An 18,192-nucleotide genomic window follows, 5' to 3' on the forward strand; every position below is an offset into this window, starting at 1 on the left:
GTCTTTTCTCGACAGTTCATCAGATGATTGTGCATTCACATGAATTTCAGCAGCCCAGCCTGCTTTTTCAAACACATGTGCACTTCTCACTTGATTTTACCAATCCCTCTTGCAGAAATCTTATTCTTATTCTCAAATATGTATTTTATTGGCTAACAAAAAACTGAGGACAGCTGTCACCTGGACAAAAAAAAGAAAATCACTTTGGATATGAGCTACTTGTTTGTCGACTGTTTAAAGTCCCCCCATATACTGGGAAGGTTGCCAACTTAACCTGGAATTTCATATGCTTGGACACGACCATTTTTTTCTGTCTTTGCCTCAGTTACCCTTGTGTGTGCTACAGGTGGAATTTCAATGAGAGAAAAAACTCTCACATACTGTCATGCTTACTACTGGGTCATGTGACTTTTCTGTTTAGGCAATGCAACTTTATATGTACATTACCTTTCAAACAAGCAGCAATGTAAAGTGATTTACACGAATGTGAAAGAAATGCATTAGGAAAATGATTAAGTGATATACAAGAAACCAGAACCAGAAATATTGTTATATTGCAGTAATAAGATGCCCCAGATTCTTTAAAGGAAATTAAAGCACAGTAGAGGAATTCATCAATCAAAGGCACAGAAGAAGGTGTGCACAGTCTTTTGACTAGCAGTGTAATTGAATTATAAAATAGTAAACAACTTAGAAAACCACTGTTTGTAGAGATAGAAATAGGCAGGCGGTTGAGAAGAGAGTGGCAAAGTGCTTGGTGGATAGATAGTAAGTAAGTAAGTAAGTAAGTAAAGTAAAGTTTATTTAATATAGCCCCTTTCACAGATCATGATCACAAAGTGCTTTACAAGAGTAAAATATTAGAAATAAAACCATCAGAAAAAGTAAAGAAACAACAATTTCAACATAAGTCGCCTAACAACTTCATAAAAACAGTAAAATAATCAAACAGTAAAAGTGAAAGAAGATGAAGGAAGATGAAGAGAAGAGTACACAGAAGGCAAATTAGTCAAAGGACATCAAAGGCAAATGGATTGAGTGAGGGAAGAAATGAAAGAGTGCCGCCCGTTTGTCCCATGCCGTTCCTGCTCTGCTCCGTCTGAGTCTGCTCTCAGATCTCAGGGCTATGGTGCCGCACGGGTGCATGGAGGGGGCTGGGGCACAATGCACACAACAAAACACACACACACACACACACATATTAACAAATGAATGTCTGCACAGCAAGGCTTGAAAAGAAAGAAATGTACTTTTTTCCATCTCTTCTAACCTCCTCATCATCTTCATTCCATCTCTGAAGCCTGTTTTTGTTTCCTGGCATATGTACGGTTGCTTACAGCTTTTTCACCATCAAAGCATTTGAATCCACCAGAGTTGGCACCACAAACTTTGACAGAAAACATAAACACACAGTCGCACACTGTCTCACACGTACTTGTATGTTGTCGGTGTGAACTGACCGTCGGTGCTGGCTTGTGGCAGCAGTGGACGGCTCTCTTTGATGATGCCCTGCTAGATTCGGCGGCCACTCTTTTTATCCTTCAGCCAGTTAGTTGGCTCAAAATTGACTCCAATTTGTGCTTCTCGTTTGAGTTACTGGTCGGCACAGACTCCTTTCTGTGTCCAAGCAGACTGTGACCATGCCCTTGTCTATTGCCTGAGAAGGTACAGAACATTGTGATCGGTTTAATATTGGGATCACTCTCTGTAGACATTTTTACAATTTAATGCGGCCGTATACTGTAACAGTCATATTCACTGAGCTGCAGTATAATTTTTTGAAAAATACTTAGACCTGTTACACCTGGCTTTTGTCTTGTGGAAGAGAAAAATGTGTCCTTAAATATGCAGATGCTATGACGTATAGCTAACAGGATCTGGACTAAGCAAACTTGCATGTTTGATTTTGACACATTAGGCCTCATATTGGTATATGTTGCAATCAGAGCTGTCTGTGATCTATTTCTGTGTAGTTTGTATCCCTAAAAATGCTAATCTTTTCTTAAATTCAAAGTAGACAGGCAGATTATTTTTGTCTCCCAGCTCACACTAAAGCCACTGTTTTGGTACAATACACAGTGATTGTCCAAAATCTAAAAACTGAGATTCTTTGCTGCAGAATGGCTCCTTGAATGCACGCGCGTGTTTCAGTCGGCTGAAAGTTTTTTCCATTGTAAACTTTTACTTTCTCTCTTCTCAATCACAGTTTCTCCTCCTACATAAATCTATTTGGTCAAATTGATTGATTGATTGATTTAGCTTTATTAAAACAGGGGGAGGTCATAAAGTGTTACACATCCATCGTAATAATTTTGAGAGAGGTAGATGTATCTTACATAATGTGATTGTTTACGCTGTAAATCTTAAAGATGGCAAGCTACAGTAACTACACACCTTAATCTTTTTCAGTTAAAAGGATCTAATGAGGTCAGCTCATCAGCTCTGTGGCCTTTTCACTGTTTCTGTAAAAACCATAATGTGTGCTATTTAATCAGGATGATAGAGTATATCTCATCAACGTTTTGTCTGAAAATCCGAATGACATGTCCAAAAAGCTAACAATAAATACAAGAATCTAAAACAAAAAAAGTTTTTAATTTCTTCAACGGATGATTTCTTCTGGTCTTACAAATACACCATTTTTTTACTGTATCTTTATGTAACAAAAGCAGAGTTCAGCAGAGAAAGACAAAAGTGATGTGAACTGACAATATTTTAATGGGGGGGATAAAAGACTGTAAGTGATCAATGGAGGCGGCAGCCAAGTGATGCCCGGGGGACGGCTTTGATGTGGGCAACCTCAGAGGGATGCCAGGGACAATGCCCTCTTTGAGGCGCATGCAGAATGGCAGACACTTCCCTCTCTCTCGCTCTCTCTCTCACTCAACCTCCCTCCATCTCCTGCTCGCTCCGCTCACACTGTGACTCTTCGGTTCAGACGCCTGTTGGCGTTTCTTTCGCTCCACATTCCTTTACTCCAGTGTCACATCAGCCCATATCCTTATCTGCATAACTTTCTCCCTCTTCCTCTCACATTAATTAATTCAAACAACACCCCCTTCCCTGCTGCCCAGCCAATCACTCCGCCTTCCCGTCCCCCCCGTCCCCTATCTGTATCTCTCCCTCCCTCTGTCTCCTTTCATAGAACCAAACCCCTTTGTAATTTCCAGCCTTGGCAAGTTGCGCCCGATTTGCTGTCACAGTCTTAATGAATTCATCTGTTTGTGTATTGGCCATGGGAGCATTTCTCCCTCCCTCCCCCTCTCTCTTTCCTATCCTCTCCCCCCTCCCTCTTGCTGGTGTTCCCCTGCGGACTCTATATATACCAGGGACAACTCCAGGCACCTATTGTTCCTCTAAGTAAACTTACAGACAGATGCACTGCACCACATTGTGGGAGAGAGCCCAAAGAGTCAGGAGGAGGGAGACATTTAGCAATTGCAGAGAGCAAACAGACAATAAGGAACTGGAAACACTGCAGGCTAGCCTCATCTCCAGGACCTCTGCATCCTCTTTCCGTGTGTCTCCTGCCTGCCTGCTTATTATCACTGTGGAGTGGAGGTCTGATGTTCTGACACCATGCTGCTTCTGCTATCACTGCTGCTTATGGGACTTGATTGCTTGCTGGGAGCCCCAACAGGGCGAGAGGTCTACAGGATGCCACAGAGTGCGCTCAAAGGTAATTTTTCTATTTAAAAAAATTATTATCTCAATTATGGCAATATATGTTAAGAGTAGTGATGTGTTTACTTCTATAATATACTAATATATAGTGCTTCAGCATTTCTTATAGACACATTTTAATCTTTTTTTATTTAATGCATCATAATGAGAACCCTGCAAACCAACGCTGGTGATGCTGTGATGCTTCAAAAGAGGACAAAACAATGGTGCTACTACTAGTCCCTATGAGTAAGCCCGAGATGGGCAAACAGCTGACACGTGCAAATCTTAGAAATGCTTTATTTTTCTATAGGCTTACTTGTGATTGAAGTTGGTTCATTGCTGATGTGCTTACAGATACAGATTAGATATATATAGTTTATATTTTAGTGGTTTACTGATAAACAGCAGGTATCTCACCTTAAAAGAATTGTATGCTGTGCATTTCAGCACTCATCTTCACAAACTGTCTTCACAGCATTAAAGAATAGAAATATTATCCTAGGCGTGTTTTTGTCTTCTTTAGTCTACATTGTTTTCATTTTGGCACTTTCTCTGGCAGGTTTGTCAGAGAGCTACTGCAGAGAAACTTGTTAAATCCTGCAGTAGAGCACTGTGATGAGGGACCTCTGGCCTTCTCTGATTGAAGTGCTGAGTACAGCAGAGCCTTCATACATACGGCTGGTGATGGCAATGTATGGGCTGCCAGCCCGTGCCCCTACGGCCTGTCCCTGCCTGCCAGCCTCTGCCAGCTCAGCCCTGGCCTTCTAATTAAGTCTTCAATCAGCATTGTTGTTGTTAGTGGCCTATCCTGTGATGTGGTGCGGCACAGAGGGGGGCTGCAGGGTTTGCGGTCCGATTGATGTGTGTCTGCAGAAGCCTCACCAGCGCGCTGAGCGTGAGCTAGCTTGCCTAACACGCTGCCAATGAGCTCAAAGAGCAGCATGAGAAAAAGGGGGCTGCTCACACACATACCAGAAAGCTGCTGTAGTTCATACTAACGCTCACATACACACACAAGTGTTCCCACAGCAAATAAAAGTCTTTCATGCAACGACCTAGAGGTCCTTCCTGTTCCTCACTGCTGTGCACTTGTTTGTGTCTTATTCTCTCTCGGCATATCTCCTCTTTTCTAGCTTGTCTTGCATCTTAATTGTTTTTTATATATTTTTCAATTTTCCGTTCTTTCTTTTCTCTTTCTTCCTGTCCTCCCTTGCAGCTCTGTCTGAACGTGGCACTGTTGTTCTAGAGGCGGCCATGGCTAGTGCCCTGTCCGCTCTCGAGCGTGCATCATCTGAGAGGAGTCGGGCTGAAGCAGGCTGCCGGGGCTGTGCTCCCTGTTTGTTTCAGGACTGTGGACAGCTGTCTGGGTCCTGCTGTAAGTAAAGGATTTCTCTTCTTGGCCTTTTCATAATTGAGCATCTTGAGTGACATTGTCCTGTATTACCAATGAATGCTTTCTTAGTGTCCATAACAAATCTCCTCTTCCCGCCCAACAGCGTCTCCTGCCAGTGCCTTATCAGAGCCCAGCTGTGATGTCATCAGTAAGGCCCAGAAGCTTCAAGATGAAGCTGAGCGGAGTTGGGCTCTGAGCCAGGCCTGTGCCTACTATCAGCATCGCTGCCCACCAGGTGAACTGGACAAGGAGAGCTGCATCAGGATCATGGGTGAGAGTTGCAGCGCCCGTGTCCTCCAGTGCAGCCTGCTTAACACAATGCAGAACCTGGAACCTGCTACACAGACGCATGCACAGGGTGAGGGGATACATGTGTTCACAAAGACATATGCATTCAGATTATCCACCTTTCTCTGTCCGTAAAGTCAGTGAAAAGGTGTGAGGCTAATTTGTACAGCTCCAGTATTATGTGTTTGTCTACAAAAAGCTGATTTTGCAGCCTTTTTTTGACCATCAGTGTCACTCTGTCCCAGCAGCAGTGTGTGGTCAGAGGTTGCCCACGGGGCTAAACATCACACAGCCTCGCTCCCGGATTGTGGGCGGCTCTCCTGCTCCTCCAGGCAGCTGGCCATGGCTGGTCAACCTCCAGCTAGATGGTGGCCTGATGTGCGGAGGGGTCCTGGTGGACAGCTCCTGGGTTGTCACTGCTGCTCATTGTTTTGCCGGGTGAGTGTGCATCACTGTTTTCTACAACTAAAATAAGATCTTCGATTTGTCTGTTGCATTTGAGAATATTACACGTTTTTTTCTACTCTCACTCCCAGCTTCTCTTATTCTTCTGACCTCTGTAGCAGCCGCAGTGAGAGCTACTGGACAGCTGTGGTGGGGGAGTTTGACATCACCAAGACTGACCCTGATGAGCAGGTTCTCAAAGTGAACCGCATCATCCCTCATCCTAAGGTAACAATGCAAAGTATGGAATATATAAAGTGGGATAGAAATCATATAGTATTATCTCTCCTTGGTCAAACAATTAAACAACCAGATCAGTCTGTTAGTCTTAAAATAATGTAATGAATCAAACTTTTTCCTCTTCCTGCAGTTCAACCCAAAGACATTTAATAACGACATAGCCCTGGTGGAGCTTACATCTCCAGTGGTCCTGTCCAACCGTGTCACCCCCGTGTGTCTCCCCTCTGGCGTGGACCCCCCTACTGGCAGTCCATGTCTGGTGGCAGGCTGGGGCTCCCTCTATGAGGGTCAGTGGGTGATCATTAACATGGATTTTCACTTCAGAGCTATTTACAGCTTAGTTTTCTGCTAGCAAGCTTAAATGCTTTTTGTTTCCCTTTTGACAGACTATGTGCTGTTGATAAGGACAATGAGTTAGCAAATTTTTATTCTTCTCTACAGACGGTCCGTCTGCTGACGTGGTGATGGAGGCCAAGGTGCCCCTGCTGCCTCAGAGCACCTGTAAGAGTGCCCTTGGTAAAGAACTGGTCACCAATACTATGCTGTGTGCTGGCTATCTCTCTGGAGGCATAGACTCCTGTCAGGTGGGCAGAACCGCATCATTTTCTTTGTGTTCCTCTTTTTAGGTCTTTCAGGTTATTTGGGAATTTTCTCCAATTAGTGAATTGACATACCTTTAATTCACTGTAAAAAATCTGATCCTCTTATTGTTTCTGAAACTTTTTTTTTAGCAAAACCAAAGTATCTTTGAAAATACGTCATTTTCAGATCAGCATTTTTTTTTAATCTTTGGGGGATTTTCTGTCACGTGTAGGGAGATTCTGGAGGCCCCCTTATCTACCAGGACCGAATTTCAGGTCGGTTCCAACTCTATGGCATTACCTCCTGGGGAGACGGTTGTGGGGAGAAGGGCAAGCCTGGAGTCTACACGCGGGTGTCTGCTTTCTCTGACTGGATTCAGGCTGAGATACAAAGTGAGTTTCAAGCAACAGCGCCGCAGAAACTGAATTATTAGATATTTTCACATACAACATACTTCTAAATATTATCTACAATCTATGATTATCTTTTTAGAGTCATTTGGAAGCAGGGAGCCAACATGTCCGGAGCTTCTAAAGACAACAGAAATGACGGAGGAGGGACAGAGGTCAGAGTTCACCTCTCTTTGTCACTTCTATACCCTGACCTGTCCCCCTGGTCAGTCTGATAGCGCTTGCAGCCGAATGGCAGAGGATAAGTGCCTCACCCGCTTCAAGAAATGTCGTGAGTAAATATACTGACTTGTTATTCTTTATGCTAGGTCATGCTTTGAGGTTTCTAATCTGTTGCTCGATCTCTGCCATCTAGAGTTGCGTTCGTTCCTGCAGACCTTGTTGGACTTGCTCCAGAGGGCCGAGGATTACATCAGGGACAAAGTCGACTTGACGTTCTTCACCCAGACTCTGCCTCAGCTGGTGGAGCACATATACAGCACAGCTTTCACCCACACCAGAGAGAGGAGGGACCTGGGCCTGAGCCATGGTCGCACACAGATTGAAGGTACATGACAGATTATGTTATTACATATTCTGTCCAAACATAAAATGTATAGATAACTTAATAGATAACCATGCAAACACTCATTCACCCTGCGGTGTTGTAACAGGTTTTTTATTACTTGCAGAACAGCTAGGTGGAGCTGTGGTGCCAACTGAGCAGGGTCCTTCTCCAGTTCCTCCAGCCTTATTCAGAGAGGTGGGACCCTCAGTGGATGACTGGGAGAAATACCTGAGGAACACGGCTGAGGACCTGGACAAACAGCATTCTGACACATCCACAGACATCTCCTCCACAACAACAAGACAGGAGGACAACCTTTTCTTACAGGTAGGTCATATTTCTAAAATGTCCAAATGAAGATGATGTATGCATCGCATTATATGACAGTATATTCCCTGCACAGCCTGATGTTTTTATATTAAGAAAAAAACTGTACAACTATCTCAATCAGTAATGGTTAAATGGTGAGGTTAATCGATTCGGTTTTAGTATAAACCTTGCAATATCAAAGAGCACAGGCTTCTTTCTAGCCTCATCGTTTTGCTTGAACATTCATTGAGCATTCTTTTTGGACGAGGCATTCTGGGAAATGCCAGTGACTGAAGCGGATGTAATTTTGATGTCCACATGATTTATATGAAGATAATCTTAACGCTGGTGCTGGAAATTTATTTCAGGAGCAATTTGTTAGATTTGTTAAAATTCTCTTTACAAGCCGACAGCAATCAAAAAAATCAAATGCTCTGACACAAAACTGAAAACAATCCAGTGACAGCCAATGGTTTCATTCGGTCCAGGTGGAATCTTTTTTCAAAATCTAGCTGTCTCTTGCTAGTTCTCCAACACTGCCTACCCTAACTTTCAGTCTTTTTTTACATGTCATCTACAGACGGAGGACTCATTAGTACATCAGCTGGAGGGAGAATTCCGATCTGTTATTGTAGCTCTTCGCTCTAAATTGGCCTCCAGAGCTGCTCCTCCCATCCTGCACTTGGATACAGTCTACCTCCAGGAGGAGTCTCCCAACAGCCCCCCTTTTCCTACGTCTTCCACTGCTGCACCGGTCCACACCGGCCACACCTCCTCCTCCCCAGAATCCCAGCAGCCATGGTCACTTCTAACAGCCCTGATGAATGAAATTCAGACATTAAGAACACAAGATGACATTGTGACAGCAGATGCATCACAAAGTGAAACGTCATCCGATAGCGAAGCGTCTCTTGGTGTCAAATGGAGCGCCATGTCAGAGGATTTTACTTTTGTTAAAAATGAAGATAGAACAGAATTAAAATCAAAGTTACCACTTCCAGCGCAGTCAACAACTGACGTTCAACCGATCACTGAGGGCGCTCACACAGAGACGACTGCTGACCCCAGACAAACTGTGCATGCTGTAAAGACTTTAAGTCTTCGCAGAAAATACAGGAGCCTTCTGCGCAAGAGGCAGATACCAGGGGCCAGTGGGAAAAGTATGTGCCACATCCAGTTCTGACAGAACTTTCATTGAAGACTATTAAAAATTTTATTATTTCTCTAATGGAATGTTTTTGTTTGTTCCTGTAGTTTGTCCTGGAGTGAGAGAGTCCTCACAGCAAGTCAGCCAAGTCAGAGACACTTACAGCTGGGTCTTAAGCATCCCAAGCAAGAACGTACACATGAGCTTCCAAGAGGTAAATTTTAATTTTAGATGAAGTTATGAGATGTAAATGTGCACTGGTAAAGCTAAATGTTTATAACTTCTCTCTCTGTTCCCCTTGCTTCATTGGGTCTCTCTTTTGTTCAGGTGTTAGTTGATCTGGGCTCTAAGAATGATCGAGGACTTTACCAGGCGCGGGTCAGAGCAGTAGTGGGAGGACGTCCTTTGACCTTCTACAGTCTCGTGGGCCTGGAGAATGAGTCATTCTACCGCAGTGTGCCAAGGATCATTGCTTTGGCACTAGAGGCACTTAAGACTTAACTTTATCATAACAGCAAGTGAACAAATAAATGAAAGAGGATAGTACAAAGACTCTCAAAGAGACCTGTTTGAAAAGAACCCCCCTTGTTCATGGGACACAGAGACGCACATAAAACGCACACGAACATTACCTGGGGTCTCCTGTGAAAAGCATGATTTTGTTTTCCCCATCTGAGAGCCTGACTTTGGCTCAAAATGAAAACACAACCATGAATGTATCAACCCAACTACTGGCCACCCATCATGCCATGCATTTTGTTTTGTTTATGTGGTTGGAGACACAGCCTTGTCTAACTTATGAATCTGTACAAAATGATAAGTTATTCATATTGTCTTTTGCAAAGGTTGAGCCTCTTGTAAAGCACACAGACTGTACATATTATTCATATTCTTACCTTGTTACTATCATATTTATTTGTATAGAGAAAAGTATTTGTATTTTTGTAAAAAAACAACTATATATATATATATAAATAAATTGTTATTAATTTTGGCATGTTGTGTTGAATGTTAATGTTATGTAATACCAAATTGAACTATTGCTGTGAGGTTCAAATTAGCTGATAGTCATGCTGCTAATCCTGCAGCATTTTGCTACTAGTGTACAGCAGTTCTGCTGAGACCCAAACGTACTCTCTTGAGACAGGGTTTCAATGCTGATTAGTTCCTCTTGGGACTTCAGCTTGGCCTCAATCCTCCAACACTTGGATTTGGACAGTGTTGAAGATTTCCCATCAACACAGCAGCTGCTGTGCTGTGGTGACCAGTACCTCCCACCTCCTTTCTGTCTTCACTCCTATTTCCAGGACAGTCAGTTGTAACTGGACACAGAAGTATGGCTGATCTTTAGCATCTCTTACTGTCTGGCTTCAGTCTTGAGCATTTTAAATCAACTGTTGTCTTGAGTTGTAAGCAAGCCCTGTCTGCACTGTGTGTTGACTTTTGTCCAGCTCGCTGTTGCTGCCAAGTCTCAGTGACTGAAAAACCCAATGTAACACAACTAATAACTGCCCACTAATCTAAAGTAGTTTTCTGCTAGTGCTAAAAGAGGGATAGACAGGGATGTCAGTGTAACAGCTGAGTAAACACACACACACATACTTCTGTTGCAACAAATCAACTCCTGCATCTGTCTTGCGTATTCATGTGTGTGTGGGAAGTGCGCCAAATCATGGCGGGAACAAGTATTTTTATGACGCGCACACACACACATACACGCACACACACACACACACACACACACACACACACACCGTAATGACAGACCACAAATGTGCCAGCAACCTCCACTGAGCCTGCTCAGTCATCACAGAGGCTGTGCTGTAAATGGACTGTTGTCCACTCTATGGCTTCTTTAACTTTCTGGCTCTCAGACACACGCAGTGTTGCTGCCCTCTCCCTCTCTTTATTGTGCAATCTGTCTGTCTGTAATCCTTTTATTGAAGAGAACACATTTAACCATGTCTTCTGGTGACTGTTAGCTCCCTTTTAATAGATCACTGATGTACTTTGTTTGTGTGGACATCTGAATGACAACAACCAGGTGCACTAAGCAGAATTACAATACATTGTGTGTTTTGATAGTGTACCTTAAAGGGTAACGTCAATATTTTTCAACCTGGGCCCTATTTTCCCATGTTTTTGTGTCTATATGACTAAATGGGACAACATTTTTTGAAATTGGTCCAGTATTGAGCGAGCGCACTGCAGTCAGCAGCAGCAAAACAGAGCTGCAACATAATCCTTGTAGGCTTTTGCCCCTGTCAAAGGACGTCCACTGATGTACTTGTTTTTGCCATTGAGAGGCTCAGATTGTTATTGTGCCTGACAACATTGTGGAAAGGATCCTTACAGCGATAGACCTTTTTTTAAAGAGGAAGATCTTTTTTGTGCAACCAGAAACAGTCGCTATTTTGTTCTTGTCAAAGCCACCAGACTCCATTGACAAAATTATTAATAGTCCATTGTTTTGCCTGTCAATGCCAAAAACAAACACTTTAGTGAAACTCACTCGCTCAGTACTGGACAAAAAAAAAAATTTGTACCAATTGTTCACTTAGAGACAAAACCCTGGGAAAGTAAGGTCATTGAGTCCAATGCTTAAAGCATGTCATGTCATGTTACCAGTGTGTGTGTGTGTGTATGTGTGTGTTCTGTGACAGCTGGCAATGCAGTACTGGAAATACACTCTTGTATTTAACCGTAACAATCATCAACTCCCCCCACCAACCCCCAACCCTTCCTTTAAACATCTACCCTCCCATCAGCCCATGCCCCAACTTTTGCTTTAAAACACACAAACACACACACACACACAGGCCGAGTGCCAGCAACCCTGTCAAGTAGTGTCCAAATTAGTGATCATAGCTTTGTTTCAGACAGCACAACACTAATGGATTCTGGACCTCCGCTTTCTCTGTCACTCTTCATAAGGGTGTTTCTGATTTCTGCCACAGGTAGGAACGCTTGCAAATTAGCCTCATTTAGGAGACATTTTACAGTGTGTTTTTAGTTTCTAGGTATTTGTATGGTGTGATGTGACTATTTGAAGTCAGATTGTCACACTTATAGTGAATTCAGTGCAACAAACATTCTTTATGAAGACTCCTGCCATAATTTACATAACATTTGGCTCCTCGAACTGTGATATCAAGATTCATTTTAACAGAGACAAACAGTTTAAATAGTGCTTTTACTAGTACTGCAGTACTTTGCCCCATTAGTCATGAAGCTTATGTTCTCACATTCAAACAAAATGTGGAACTCATCTCCCAGACAATTGTCGTTACAAAAGTAGCAGTACACCGAACACCAAACTGTGACAGGTTCAGTAACAAATGACAACGAGGGTGAAATCTTGTTGGAGATGTAAATTGTTACTGAAATACACTGCATTATTTGGCAGGGCATGTATACAAAAGTAGACAGAACTTGTAGTGGTGGACCATACTCATACTATATGTGTTTAGTGTGGTCTACTGTTCAGACTAAAATTGTGGCAGATTTCATGCTGGCTCCAGTTCTCATTTCGCCTGAGGATGCATCAGGTGTCCGCTGTTATACAATATCTATATAAAGAGGTTGATATGACATCATGTAATACTTGACACCAACCAAACAAGAGCAACATTTGGTCGATTTCGGTAAGTTTGCCAAATGGCATGTAACACATTAGTTGATAAGAAGACAAGATAATTTTTTTGCTATAGTTGAGTTTGCTAAACCAGATAGACAGACACCCCCACCTCCTCAATGCCTACATTCATACAACTTCACAAGTCCAGTTTTTAATGCAGAGTGTTTCTGACAATGTTATGTCTTATGTGGAAGCCGAGAAAACCCTAAAATCAATGTGAAAGCTCCTTGCAGAGCCGCATGAGACACTATACAACTTTTTTTAACAGGCTGAATAGTAATTCTCATAATCGGCAAACTGAACTTAATATGTAAAATTGATGGAGTGCCTCTTTAAATTAATCACTTGCTTCAGTATTTCATATGTTCTTGCCCTGACCTCTGGTTTGTCTGCAGCATCAGCACTCAACCTTGAAGGGGAACTATTTAAGGAATTGATGAAGGGTTACAACAAGAACGTGCGGCCCACGGAGAAGAGCGGTGACATCACTCAGGTCAACATCAAGATGACGCTCACCAACCTCATCTCCCTGGTGAGTGAAGTTCATTCTGGTGTTTTTGATGAGTCCCAGTGGCTGCAACAACATTGTTTACTAAACTATCACTCTTTAGAATGAAAAGGAGGAAGCCCTGACAACCAGCGTCTGGATAGAAATGGTAACCTTACACCTTGCTTTGCAATGAAAGTGAATTTTAACATAGTAGTGTATCTGCAAGACATGGTCAAAAGTCAAACCTATAGTATTTCTGTATGTAGCGATGGTGTGACTACAGGCTCAGATGGGACCAACCGCCCAGGTCAGTTCTGTATGGGAACATCACCTCTGAGCTGAGGGTCCCCTCCAAGAGCATCTGGCTGCCAGACATCATTCTGGAGAACAAGTGAGTGCAACAACCTTCACATTTTACACCTCAGCCAGCAAGCCACTCACACCTTCACTGAGCAAGTTTTCACACTGGAATCCCCTCATAGCCGCACTGTGTAGCCCTACATCAATTAGTATAAAAGCACAAAAAGCAAAAAGCAAAAAGTTATGCTTTCTTTTTATGGCGCTGTTATTTCACACCATAAAAGGTGATTGTGAAGGCATGTTGCCTCCTTAGTGGATTTCCCATTGAAAGGATTTTGTAATCAAGAATCAAAGTTAGTGTTAGTGAGTATGGCAGCTGTACATGTGGGCAGACCTTTCAAAAATACTTGATATTTCAGTGGATTGAACGGGACTCATTAGCTCCTGCTGATCATGAGCAAACAATTAGAAACTAACTGTTTACAAGAAATTATAGTAATAAACTAAAACAAAATAAATTGTAGTTCATAGTTAACGTGTTTATCAATATCCATGAATAGACTCTGTAGGATCTCAAAGATAAGAGGTGCAAAGAGGTGCCTCTTTATATCGTTATGATTTGTGCAAGATGACTGTGCTTTTACTAAATACTTTTGCTAAGTGCAGCTTTACGGTTGACATAGGTTAACTTGAGTGTATCCATATAATACGATAATGTAGTAACAATGTGTCTGTGTGCGAGTTCGAATGCGCCAGCAAAGGTCTGTTTCCCTCTGTTCTAACCTGTGCACAGTGTGGATGGACAATTCGAGGTAGCACTTTACTGCAATGCACTCGTGTCTTCCAACGGCTGTGTGTACTGGCTGCCCCCTGCCATCTACCGCAGTGCTTGTACCATCACCGTCAACTACTTTCCCTTTGACTGGCAGAACTGCACCATGGTCTTCCGGTGAGTGGAGACGAGGGTGTTGGGATTTGATGATCGGCCAGTATGAAGTACTTATAAAACTCTATTTACAGTATTACTGCAGTATTATACAATAACTGTTAAGAATAAAAATCACCTCAGGCTCACCAATTGTGCAAATCTTTGTGCAAAAGAAGTATGGATGTTGGTATGAATATTTTATAATAATCATGTTATATATGTGCAATATATGTAATATACAGAAATAATACTAGCATAATACTATAATAGTGTTAGAGCACAGTAATAACTATATACACTAGAATTAATATAGTATTGGTATATAGTAATAAGTGATATAATGCAATGTAAAATGAAAGTGTTATGTTACTACTTTGTATATTACTACTCCCATAGTAATAATTATACTGGTAATTGTATATTATTATTATTATTATTATTATTATTATTATGAATTATTATTGAAATTATTGTGATTACTGATTATTTAGAATAAATATTGTGTCTGCAGCGACTAGATGGTGGTGTTTGTGGTTGGTGACAGGCCATATGTCTTGTCCCTGTGTTCAGCTCCCAGACTTACAGTGCCAATGAGATCGAAATGGTTCTCAAAGAGGAGGATAACCACACGTTGGAGTGGGTGGATATCGACCCACAGGCTTTTACAGGTATAGCAACATTTGAATAATAGATTTTGAATAATTATTCAAAATAAAACAATCGTTACGTTCTCAAAATGAAAGACTCTAATTTTGTTATTGTTAGAAAATGGAGAGTGGGTCATCAAACACAGGCCTGCTAAGAAGGTGATCAATACTCAGTTCACTAAGGATGAGCTGGAGTACCAGGAGGTGGTCTTCTTCCTCATCATCCAGAGAAAACCCCTCTTCTACATCATCAACATCATCGCCCCCTGTGTGCTCTTCTCCTCCCTCTGCCTCCTTGTCTACTACTTACCTGCCAAAGGTCTTTTTCCTCACTTTGTATATCTAAAAGCCTGATCTTAGGTAGTCATACCTCTGTCACGTCAACGTCATCCAAGTCTGGAGGAGTCAAGACAAGGACAAAACATACTAAAAAAAGGAAAATATGCAATGGGGTGTTGTGATAAAGAGAACAATTGTGTGAATTCTGGAGTGAGGATTTGCAAGACCTCATCATCTAGATTTTCTCCAGACCTTCATGTGATGACAGACTCTCTGACAAGACAGAAGAATAAGTATCTGTTTTAATTGAACACAAAACCTCATCACTACTGACTGAATATTGGTTTGAGTTTTGCAGCCGGGGGTCAGAAGTGCACCATGTCTGTTGCCACTCTTCTGGGCCAGACTGTGTTCCTCTTCCTTATCGCCAAGAAGGTTCCAGAGACTTCGAAGGCAGTGCCTCTTATTGGAAAGTAAGTTTTGTGTGGTCACTCTAAGATTTCGGTTCAGACTTTCACCTACCACCGATATGAAACAGTGCTGAAAAAGATGTGATTTATGAACCTTTGGCTGCAGGTATTTGATGTTTGTGATGTCAGTGACCACCATGGTAGTGATGAACTGTGTGATAGTCCTCAACGTCTCCCTGAGAACCCCAAACACTCACATAATGACAGACAAAGTTCGAAAGGTGAGACTGAGGCCAGACAAAACCCTTTTCTGAATGTAATTTCCATTAAGAAGCTTTTGAATGAACATACTGTGAAGTCAACATGGGTCTATTTGCCACTGGATTACCTTCTGACCTTGTGTCCTCTTCAGATCTTCCTAAACATCCTGCCTCGGCTGCTTAGGATGCAGATGCGACCCTGGACACCAAACAATGGCAACACCTCACACACTGTAAACGGTGAAACTCTGGTTACAGACAGGAGCGGCGTGTTCCTGCTCCCCTGCCGACGCCGCAGCTCCATGAGCCTCATCACCAAGGCGGAGGAATATGTGAAGAAAACAGCTCGGTCTGAACTCATGTTTGCCCGACTTAAAGAAAGAAACGGATTGATGAAATCAGTATTAGAGAAGCTACGTAAGTGTTTGAATGAGTTTTGCATGAAGTGCACTTAAGAGTGTGTTCCCTCTTGTGATCTCGCAAATATCTGATCTGTTTTGTACACAGATGATGGGCTGGAGGGGGGTACAGCTGAGCAGCTCAGTGCCAGCCTGGCAAAGGCCTCTCCTGAACTGAAGCAGTGTGTGTCCTCCTGCAAACACATTGCTGAGACTGCAAAGCAACAGAGCAACTTCCAGAATGTAAGCTCCACATTTTTATATTTGCCCAGCTTCTCGGGTTAAAATCAACATCAGTGATAATCTCCAATTTTTCTCAATCCCAGGAGAATGAAGAGTGGTTCCTGGTCGCCCGTGTGATCGACAGGGCCTGCTTTATTGTCATGGCGTTGTTGTTTTTCATTGGCACAATCGGAATCTTCCTGATGGGCCATTTCAACCAGCCTCCCTCCTCACCTTTCCTCGGGGATCCCAAGAAGTATCTCCCTCCAACAAACAATCTAACAAGTCTGTCTCAGTTAGATCAGTTTTGATCTAACTGAGAGAAGATACCGCTGTGTGTTTTCATTTGGTAGTGTGGGTCTGTGGACTATCACAAAGTCAAAAGTGCCACAGCACAGATGTGTGGACGCCACGCTTGATCCGTGATGACGCATACCAGCATCAGCTGTGACTGATTGTTGAGGTTGAAAATGTTTTTGCATAAAATGCTGTATTAAAAAAAAGAGCAATTTGTAAGTTTACCTTTTCACCTGCTGTTGATAAAATTCAAGGCAATCATGATAAACAGCTTGAGACGTCTGTTGATGACACACAGAAACAGTGAACGGTAGCCAAATGTACCAAATAAATGCTTTTATCAATAAAGGTAGTACTGATATCTTGTGCACACTCTCAGACATGTCTAAATCCCCACAAATCCCCCCCCCCCCGAACACAGACTCTACACTACACTGCCCCCCACCTCTTGAAGCAGGATTTCAATTACATGGCTGAGTGGTGCCTTTCTAACCCAACAAAAGGCAGATCCGGCTGGTTGGGATGGAAACGGGAGTCAGGGGGTGAGACAGAGCCGGGGGGACATCTCTCCTGACAAACACACACCCACAAAGCCAAACATTACTACGTGAATATTCACACAAACACACAGAGGTGGTGAGTAGGTTTGTGCTACACCCCTTCCTGATCATGACAACTCATAGGCGTTCTCACAGTTAGATAAGTCTTTCGGTACCTGGATGCTTGACCACAGATGGTAAGCAAGAGCCCTTCAATCTCTATTGTGCTATTTTCTGTCTTTACATGCCATTTTGACATAAAAAGGGTACAATGCTGTGGAAGATGTTAACCATTTGGGCACCTGTTGTATCAATCACTGTCTAGAAACAGGACATGAGATAGGGCTTCATTATGGTACTGTGATCATCTTTGTTGCGGAGGAATATACAGTGTTGCATGCAGCTGCAGAATGGGACCAAGCTGAGTGAGTGTGATGTGAATAAAAAGGAGGCAGGGGCCGGCTGCTGTGATGAAATCACTGTTTTAAGGGGAGGATGTTTATGTTGGTGCCAGAGAACTGAACCTGCTGAGCTGCTGTAAGGAACCTTGTGTGTTTTTTTTCTTGAACTTTCCCTCATAAATTCAGTTTTTCAGAAGTCTTCATAGGAAAAAAGCTTTAATTGTAAACCCCCCACGAATCTAATGGGTTGTGAGACGATTTTCTGATTGCCATTTTCAAAACTAAATTCTACCGCACAAAATGTCTTTGCTTATTTTCTATAGCCTGCTTTAGGTGGACCTTGCACTAACAATTTTGT

General features: G+C 42.5%; 2 protein-coding genes across 3 annotated transcripts in view; both read left to right on the forward strand.

Moving 5' to 3' along the window:
• prss56 (serine protease 56) overlaps positions 1–9,920 on the forward strand; it is a 12,843-nt gene extending 2,923 nt beyond the window's left edge. Inside the window, exons 1-14 of one of the 2 annotated variants that reach the window (XM_046051914.1) lie at positions 2,720–3,679; positions 4,883–5,041; positions 5,163–5,417; positions 5,593–5,785; positions 5,884–6,019; positions 6,162–6,318; positions 6,473–6,615; positions 6,846–7,005; positions 7,106–7,294; positions 7,379–7,570; positions 7,695–7,897; positions 8,460–9,039; positions 9,134–9,240; positions 9,354–9,920. In XM_046051914.1, coding sequence (XP_045907870.1) covers positions 3,580–3,679; positions 4,883–5,041; positions 5,163–5,417; positions 5,593–5,785; positions 5,884–6,019; positions 6,162–6,318; positions 6,473–6,615; positions 6,846–7,005; positions 7,106–7,294; positions 7,379–7,570; positions 7,695–7,897; positions 8,460–9,039; positions 9,134–9,240; positions 9,354–9,527 — 2,748 coding nt within the window. In that variant the 5' untranslated portion in view covers positions 2,720–3,579 and the 3' untranslated portion in view covers positions 9,528–9,920. Of the gene's footprint in view, positions 1–2,719; positions 3,680–4,882; positions 5,042–5,162; positions 5,418–5,592; positions 5,786–5,883; positions 6,020–6,161; positions 6,319–6,472; positions 6,616–6,845; positions 7,006–7,105; positions 7,295–7,378; positions 7,571–7,676; positions 7,898–8,459; positions 9,040–9,133; positions 9,241–9,353 lie in introns of those variants that run through there. The other variant, XM_046051915.1, reaches the window with a different exon arrangement.
• Positions 9,921–11,919: 1,999 nt separating this feature from the next.
• On the forward strand, positions 11,920–17,260 carry chrng (cholinergic receptor, nicotinic, gamma). Its single transcript, XM_046052197.1, has 12 exons — positions 11,920–11,983; positions 13,059–13,195; positions 13,275–13,319; positions 13,420–13,544; positions 14,247–14,402; positions 14,952–15,049; positions 15,147–15,347; positions 15,666–15,780; positions 15,884–15,998; positions 16,130–16,394; positions 16,485–16,618; positions 16,702–17,260. Exons 1-12 carry the CDS (start codon positions 11,920–11,922, stop codon positions 16,906–16,908), a joined length of 1,662 nt encoding a protein of 553 aa, XP_045908153.1. The 3' UTR covers positions 16,909–17,260.
• Positions 17,261–18,192: the final 932 nt, after the last annotated feature.

Source organism: Micropterus dolomieu, linkage group LG06, assembly GCF_021292245.1.
Source record: "Micropterus dolomieu isolate WLL.071019.BEF.003 ecotype Adirondacks linkage group LG06, ASM2129224v1, whole genome shotgun sequence".
NCBI lineage: Eukaryota > Metazoa > Chordata > Actinopteri > Centrarchiformes > Centrarchidae > Micropterus > Micropterus dolomieu.

Excerpts from the sequence above, each read along its gene's own strand:
- chrng (XM_046052197.1), top strand. The coding sequence starts at position 11,920 with ATGGATTCTGGACCTCCGCTTTCTCTGTCACTCTTCATAAGGGTGTTT. Across the intron at positions 13,545-14,246 it reads GACATCATTCTGGAGAACAA|TGTGGATGGACAATTCGAGG; the intron begins GTGAGTGCAACA and ends ACCTGTGCACAG. Across the intron at positions 16,619-16,701 it reads AACAGAGCAACTTCCAGAAT|GAGAATGAAGAGTGGTTCCT; the intron begins GTAAGCTCCACA and ends TCTCAATCCCAG.